The sequence below is a fragment of the Gossypium raimondii genome, chromosome 13 (genome assembly GCF_025698545.1).
Source record: "Gossypium raimondii isolate GPD5lz chromosome 13, ASM2569854v1, whole genome shotgun sequence".
Taxonomy (NCBI): domain Eukaryota; kingdom Viridiplantae; phylum Streptophyta; class Magnoliopsida; order Malvales; family Malvaceae; genus Gossypium; species Gossypium raimondii.
In genome coordinates this window covers 54,231,939-54,240,579 of record NC_068577.1, presented here as the reverse complement: position 1 = coordinate 54,240,579, position 8,641 = coordinate 54,231,939, and the positions used below count along the sequence as shown (strand labels likewise).

Below are 8,641 nucleotides of genomic sequence, written 5' to 3'. Positions count from 1 at the left end.
CTTCTTGATTATTGCAATAGCAAAGCTAAAACTTAATCGGTTCATTTTAATCATTGTTAGTCTTATACTTTTTTAATTTTAAAATTTTAATCTTGCCTCAATCGGTAGCAACCAAATCTATTAACTAAAATGGTGTGGCACTTTGGAAGTATATTGTGAAATAGCAAGATGACATGAGGTATGATAACATGTTTGCCCCATAAAATTTTAGAAATAATATAATTTAACTTAAATAATTTAACCGTTACCATTTGATCAAAATTAAAGTTAAAAATATAAGGACTAAGATGAATTTACTAAGACAAATAAATCAACTTACAAAATGAAAATAAAGCTTATAAAAAATTCAATAATAGAATTCCACCTAAACTGGTTAAATTATTTTTTATGAGTTAGTTAAGTTAGTTTTTAAATAAAAGATCAAATTTAAACCGTGGAGAAGTCGAAATCTTTTTTTGCGGGGGTCGAAATTAAATTTTAATTTTAATAGCCTATATCTTTATAATTTTTAAAAGATTAAATAAAAAATTTCTATTTTTAGGGGGGCAAAGTTTAATTTTACCTTTACTAATTTAAAATTTTAAAATTTCTAAAGAGCCTAAATGAATAATTTTTCATTTTAGGGAGTCGGGCCTGCCAGCCGCCTTAGATACGCCACTAAATTTAAATAAATTATTTTTAATTTTAGTTTAAATATAGTTAAATATATTTTTATGATTTTTTATTTGATATTTTTTAATATAAAATCTAAAATTATTCATAATTTCCTCCCAAACTCTTAAATAATAGAATAAATGTATTTCAGTATGCTCTCTTGTACTTACAACAATGTCAAAGACTCAAAGACCAACTTAACTAATAACAACTTCTATAATTCAAAATAAATATTTATTGAATTCCATATTAAAATTCAACAATAATTGTTTTCCTATTTATCAAGTAGCACATAAAATAATCATTTTACACATTGTTTTTATTTCCACTCTTTCTTATAGAATTATTAAACGATGTATCGTTTGATTGCTTTTTCCACTTTCATCGTTGGCAAACAATTTACAAATAAACCCCAACAAAAAAATAGAAAATAAAACAAAATAAATAAAATAATTATCGTTGGAATCTATCATTTGTTTTACTTAAATAGAAAATGGAGAATCAATTGATGTAAATTTTCCATCCGTTGTTTAAAAGGTTAATTTAAGTCCCTATATTCTTTATATATTTGAAATTTAGTCCTTATCTTTTTATTTCTAAGAATATTAGTCCATTTACTTTTCAAATAAAAATTCAAATTTGTTAACATTGTTAAAATTTTTCTGATAAGTCCAAGATCATTACAACAATATATTTTTTTTATTACACGGCTACAAAGTGATTTTTTTAATTTCTAAATATCACATCAACAAGGTTGGCGATGAATTATAAAGTGATATTAACAATTGGACCTGAATTTTAAAATTTAAAAATATAAAACTAAGTTCTATGAAATAAAAGTGGAGTGACTAAATTTCCAAATTACAAAGAATATAAGAACTTTGAGTATATTTTAACCAACAATTAAATACTTAAAATTTATTTGTTATGAATTAAACATTTAAAGAACTAAAGCATTCATTTAAACACGTCAAATGGTTTAGAACTGAGTCCAGGTCATTGTTGGCTTTTGTCGTTTTGCGGCCTTGACGTGGCCATTTTGGAAAGTGTTATAGGAATGTGCTTGACATTGCTATCGAAAATTGTGGTGGGAAGTTAAAATGATCATTTTAAATATGATGCTAAAAATTAAAATTAAATTAAATTAGATAATATTTAAATAATTTAATATAATTATACATAAAATATATATTTTAAAAATTTAATAATTAATAAATTATTTGTAATTTTAATTATACATTAAATATTTTAGAATTTTAGATATAATATTCAATAATTTAATATTATTATATTTTTAAATAATTTAATATAATGATACATAAAATATAAATTAATCCAAAATTTTAAATAGTTATGCAATCAACTACAAATTTTACATCTTATTCAATGGTTGATGGCTATGCAATTTAAAGATCTTTTATATATCCATGTGTGAAAAAGAATGTGGTATTATGTTTTATTTTTCCATTTGATTTTTATCATATTAAAAGAACACTATAAAAGTTAATTTATCTTAATTTATTCAATTGTATGATGTTCAATATCATAGCATGGCATTGAAAGGAATGTCAGCGAAAGGTAACCAATTTTCTTTGCTCGAAAGGAAGGATTGAATAGTGAATTTCATGGCAGTTGTCCTATTGATCTTGTGGTAACCTTTCCAGTTAACCCTTTCATTAAGATTAGAACCGGGGCCACGGTTGTTGTACTCAGCATAGTAAAGAGTTTCTTCATAATTGTTTTTGTCAGGTCCTTCAAAACTTATCCATCCTTCAGGCCTAATGAAGTCTCCCAATTTAGACTCCATGATAACAGTTGTAGAGAATTTCTTCCATGGCCTTCCCAAGTATGTTGCAAATTTGAACCTATCGTTGAATAGTTTATTCTCAGGGACAATCTTGCAATTTTGGATCACGATACCAGTGTTCTCATCAATGTAGTCCTTGCCTTGAGCTGTCACTGTGTTGAATTGATGATCCATTGGCCTCCTCACAATGATCAATGAGTTCTGGATGACGGTGGAGGAGTCACCAAATATGAAGTCAATAGTTCCAGAAATAACACAATTGCGAAAAAATTGGCGATTTACTTGATTATACAAGGTGTCTTGGTAGGCATCAATCCTACAATTAAAGAAGGCTGACTTATCTGATTGAATGCGAAGAGCCACAGCCTGGTGCTTTTCAGGACCAGCAGTGTTTTGGAATCCCATGGATTTGGCAATGAACCCATTTCCAATAGCAGCTACACCATTATGAAATCATATTATTATAAAACAATTATTATCGGTGAGAATCGTGATAATTGATTGGCATGAGTTGCCTTTTACACAATTATGAAATTCTAGTTTGTAATTATATTTTACGTATATTTATTGTTTGTTATGCAAGGCCTTTTCTATTAACTAAATAATTGTCCTAATTGAGCAAAAACAAAATGGTTTGAGTTCTTGTAAACTTACAGAAAGTGGCAGTTTGCCAAGTGGTAATTCCGCCACCATCTTTGACACCCTTTCTACCAGTTACAATAGTTTTCCTTGGGCCGTCACCATACATGAGGATATTGGTGTATTGTTTGTCAACGGTGATGTATTCATTATAAATTCCAGCCTTGATATAGATCACATGTCGGACATTGGATTTTTTAGGAGCAGCAACTAAAGCTGCACTTATGGTATTGAATTGGCCATTGCCATCTTTAGCCACAATAGCATTTGGCTTCAAGTTGCTGTTATCAATCCTAGTCAAAAGTTGTCGATCTTTAGCTGTGAACCATGAAGGATAATTATTCTTTTCAATAGGAAGAAGTTTGCGAGCGTTAGTAATATTAAGCTGGAAGTCAAATTTGGACAGAATATTCTGCAAATTTGTCACAATTGTCAAAGCATTTCTTGTGAGTTCACTAGCAACAATAATACCCTTTTGCATGATTTCTTTCATGTTGTTGTTGTGTTCGAAACCATCCAAGCATGATTGTTGGTATGATATACCAGCACTTAGCCAAGTTCTAAGATCATTTATGCTGACATTGATGTTGTGCAATTCACTATCATAAACATTGGAGTATGAAGCCTTAAATGAATCAATTGCATAGTTCATCATATCTTTACAATCTTCCAAGGCCATCTTTGTGAGGCTATTGTTTTCAACCTGAATACTCAGGGAGTCGGAATAGTTGAAAAACTTATTGGTTGCTTCCTCAGCGGCCAAGATAGCTTTGGCAATGAACTCTTTAGGATCAGTGCTATTAACAGAATTGAGAGTTTGCCAACAAGATTCTTGATACAGAGTATATAAACAAAAGTTAGACATTATGTTAATTTTTTTATGCAAATCGGTATTATCACCACGTTTATGATAAACTGTAGCAATAGCGGTAGCGATGACTCCCACCACGAGAATGATTGAAACCACAGCTATAATCACTTTCTTCGACATATTTGTTAATTTTCTCCAACTAAATGAAGGGAATAAGGAAGTAGAAAACTTTATTGGGAAATGAAGCTTGCTTTCCCTTCACTTCGTCTTTGGTTTTATTGTTTGATGAAATTTATCATGTATGGTGGGTGGGTTTTATAGCAAGTATGAGTCTTTAAAATTAGGGTTCTTTGCATGGAGAGGAATAATGATACCTTATCATATTGTTATAGATAAGTTATAACGTAATGATTATAAACAAAGCATTTAACTGATTGGTGGTTATCATCAAATTTAAGAAGCTTGGAATTTCAAAAAATTATGTAGTCGATAATACTAATATAATTTTGTCCCCTCCCCCGATGTCGTATTTCTTGATCTGCCACAAGATGCTAACCAACCATTTGTTGGCTGATTTGGCATTTGTTAATGGTCATATCAATATTGTTATTAGTTTCTAATCGTTAACGTTGGTTAAATGGTTTCACTGGTCAAATTTGTTCAAAAAGTCAATTGTATGCAAAAGCTTGGGAGTGACTTAATTAAATTTTTTAAAAATTCTTTAAGGCCTTTTATTCCATTAAAGTTTTTATTTATTAATATCTCAGGGTCTTGAAAGGATAAAATTTTCAAGAATCTCTATGCCTATGCTAAGATGTACAAGATTTATGATTTTGCATCTTCTTGATATTGATCATGAAAAAAAAATTCCCGACAAGGAAAAACAATTAAAACATAATCTAATATTCGACAAAAATATACAAATATAAATATATATATATATATATATATATATAAAAGCCAATAATCAATATGCTAAAGTTTATAAAAAATATAATATTTTAAATATATGAAAAAAGCATGAACATAATCAGAACATGAAATTTTTTTTCCTTTCAATTAAACTACTATAAAAATGATGCAAATGTATGAAATGGATTTGAAACAAAATGCAACACAAACACAATAATTAATTATCACTATAACAACATACTATCAAAAATAATACATAATAATATAACATAAATATACCGATTATACATCAACAAATCATATCTACATAAAACAAATTATTAAAATCTAAAAATACATATTTATAAACCGTGAGAGAATAACATTAATATAAAAGAACTAACATGATACACGGGCATGCCAAATTTGAGAACATGCTTATTTGTCAGGCTTCAGATTAAATATTTAAACAACATATAATGATTCAATTTTTAAATAAATGAATTCAAAATTATAAAGTTAATTGTTGATTGAGTTTTAGTTCGATTGGTGTGAATATTGTTGTCAATGTAAGAGGACGTGAGTTCGAGTGTGTTGAAACACATTATCCTCATATTTATGGATTAGGGAGGGGCTATGGGTAATTCTAAATATTGTGTCAAAAAGACTAGATATAATCAAAACCTATAATGAGATTATTCAAATAAAAAATTTATATAGCAAAATGTTAACATATTAAAATTAACATAAAATGAATTATTAATGTTTAAGAAAAAATATATAAAATAATTTGCTTTTATACATATTACAAATTATAGATTATAAATGATAAATGATAAATTATAAATATGATATTTTCAATCTATTTTAGGTCTTTTTGGAAGATCATACTCGGTAAAAGTATCATGAAAATTCCTATATTAAGAATTAAAAGTCTATTTGATAGGGAAAATATTTTCCGGAATTGATTTTCCACATTTTCTTGTGTTTGTTTGTTAGAAAATGAATTCCCTTAAGGAAAACATTTTACAAACACGGGTAAAATCCAAAGCTTTTTTTTGGAAATTGTCTTACCCATTTCTCAACCGTAAGACATTTTCCCTTTCTCCTTTCTCTTCTTCAACCTTCTTCAACTCCGTTCCCATCTTCAGCTTCTTCATTACTAAGAAGAGATTCGGAGAAGCCTATGTTGACTCCACCGCCGCCGTCGCCACCTCCTCCTCCTCCGCTTCCTCCGAAGCAACGACGGCTCTGGGAGAAACCACTTCCATCAGCATCTATAATAAAACAGATATCGAAGCCGCCTCCTCTTGTGCCCCCTTCGATTCCTTTTATGACACACAACCCAATTAGTATTTCTCAAGTCGAGTTGCCTACAAGGTCTGAGTCTGAGGCAGTGGAGGAAAAGGATGCGGAGGAGGCTTCAAAACCCAAGTTAAAGCCTTTACATTGGGATAAAGTACGAGCCAGCTCTGATCGTGAAATGGTGTGGGATCACCTCAGATCAAGCTCATTCAAGTATGATTTCAACCTCTAGTTAATTGTAAACTATGGGGTTCTTGTCAGATCTTTTAGTTTTAGTTGAATTAAGGTTTTCTTCACGTGGTTCTACTCCTTGCTTGAATACTGTCTAAGAGTTCGGCTTCTGCAGGTTGAATGAGGAGATGATTGAAACACTATTTGTCGCAAAAACACCGAAGCAAGCAACTCCACGTTCTGTTCTTCCTTCACCAAACCAAGATAATAGAGTGTTGGATCCCAAAAAGGCACAAAACATAGCAATTTTGTTGAGGGCAATCAATGTGACCGTCGAAGAAGTTTGTGAAGCCCTTTTAGAAGGTAATGAAATTGCCATTTAGGAATCATCACTTATAACTTTTTGGTTTATTGATTGCAATTGTGGTTCAAGTTTTGTTGATTTTAAGACTTAAAAATGTACATAACTTGCACAAAGGTCATTAAGCTGGTCTGCTGGATATGGAATTGGTATTCATTTGTCCTTATTTTCCTTGAACATTACTTAATGAAAGTTTTCTGCTGAAATTGTAGTTTGTCTTTCTAGGATTGAAAAAGGTTTTTGATAATTTGCATCACTATGCTTAACTGATGATCCCAACTTAAATGGTTGACTGTTTTGAATGAATCCAACCCTGAGATTACCTTTGAGTATACTGAAGAAATATTCTCACTAGATGTGAATATCTGCTTCTATTTTTGGAATTAGTTAGTATCATACAAGACCATAAGTGAAATTCATATTTTTGGGAACCAATAGTCTGAGTTTGTATTGCCTACAAATGATATTTGTTGAGCTTTAATATCCTTGCCATGACTGGCCATATGGTTTCCTATATTTGGAGTTATTATGTATGGGCACTAAAATCTCATCTATGATGGTACAGGTAATGCTGATACACTCGGCACTGAACTTCTTGAAAGTTTATTGAAAATGGCTCCGACCAAGGAAGAAGAACGCAAGTTGAAGGACTACAAAGATGATTCACCAGTCAAGCTTGGGCCAGCTGAGAAGTTTTTAAAAGCAGTTCTTGATATACCCTTTGCGTTCAAAAGGGTGGATGCAATGCTCTACATGGCTAACTTCGAGTCTGAAGTTGAATACCTTAAAAAATCTTTAAGTTAGTTCATACCTGACAGCTTGGTTTTAGTCTATAAGCTTGCCTAAGCGTGTGAACAAGAAGAATATTCTTGTAATATGGTTTTTTTGGGTACAACTACATGTGTTCTTGTAATATGTTGAATATAGTAACCATTTCAATGGTCTAAAAAATGCATGTGTGCGAGTTCACTGAGATGAGCGCTTTAGCAGTGCTCCTACCGACAGAATATTGCCTCATTTGCTTTAAGACGAGTCATATGCTTTGTTTTCATTTTGTAGATTTAAATGTATACCAACAAAACCTATATTGTTGCTTTATTATCAATTGTATTAAGCCGTATCCTATTGGTTTGTCCTTTTTACAGAATGCTTGCGAGGAATTGAGAACCAGTAGGATGTTTTTTAAGCTTCTAGAGGCTGTGCTCAAGACTGGGAACCGCATGAATGTCGGGACAAACCGTGGTGATGCCCATGCCTTCAAACTTGATACACTCCTTGAGCTTGTTGATATGAAGGGTGCGGATAGGAAGACCACACTCCTGCATTTTGTTGTACAAGAAATAAATCAATTTAAAGATTAATATTGTAGTTTAATAATTAAGTATTATTATAAATAAATCAATGCAATATATGTAAAAACAATTTAAAATATAAAAATTTATTAATATATATTAATATATGTAAAAACAACTTTTCCGGAAAATATTTTCAGAAATCACCAACAATGAAAAATATTTTACACAGATTCAATCAAACACCGAAAATATTTTCCAAGAAATCATTTTACGAAAAAGTAAAACATTTTCCGAAATTATTTTACGGAAAACATTTTACTAGCAATCAAACGGACCCTAAATTACATTTTGTTCCTCTACTTAAGAAATGAACAAATTAATCTCCATAAGTTACATTAATCTTTTTGTTAAAATTTTTATTCATTTATATGTCGAATAACCAGATAATAACTAGATAGTAACATTTGTGATGTCATATGTATCCCATGCTAATATACGAAGATTAATTTTAATAGTAAAATTGATAAAAAAAATTTTAACAGAAAGACTAGTTCACGCTTTTATCTAATATATAGAGACTAATCTATCCATTTTTTGAATAAATGAGCAAAATACATTCCGACTCTTAATACAAAAGTCTCCTATCAATCATACTAATAGTCATACCCAAATGTATATGCCCTAATATTTTAATCAATATGATATAC

At 30.1% G+C, this 8,641-nt stretch overlaps 2 protein-coding genes across 2 annotated transcripts; one reads left to right on the top strand and one right to left on the bottom strand.

The window, feature by feature from the left end:
• Positions 1-2,197: 2,197 nt before the first annotated feature.
• On the bottom strand, positions 2,198-4,091 carry LOC105781709 (pectinesterase). The gene is made up of 2 exons (XM_012606225.1): positions 3,116-4,091; positions 2,198-2,898 (listed from the first exon to the last, which is right to left on the bottom strand). The coding sequence occupies exons 1-2, from the start codon at positions 4,089-4,091 to the stop codon at positions 2,198-2,200; spliced, it is 1,677 nt and encodes a 558-aa protein (XP_012461679.1).
• Positions 4,092-5,843: 1,752 nt separating this feature from the next.
• Positions 5,844-8,122, top strand: LOC105784504 (formin-like protein 1). The gene is made up of 4 exons (XM_012610403.2): positions 5,844-6,320; positions 6,454-6,641; positions 7,205-7,438; positions 7,785-8,122. Exons 1-4 carry the CDS (start codon positions 5,989-5,991, stop codon positions 7,811-7,813), a joined length of 783 nt encoding a protein of 260 aa, XP_012465857.1. The 5' UTR covers positions 5,844-5,988; the 3' UTR covers positions 7,814-8,122.
• The last annotated feature ends 519 nt before the right edge of the window (positions 8,123-8,641 follow it).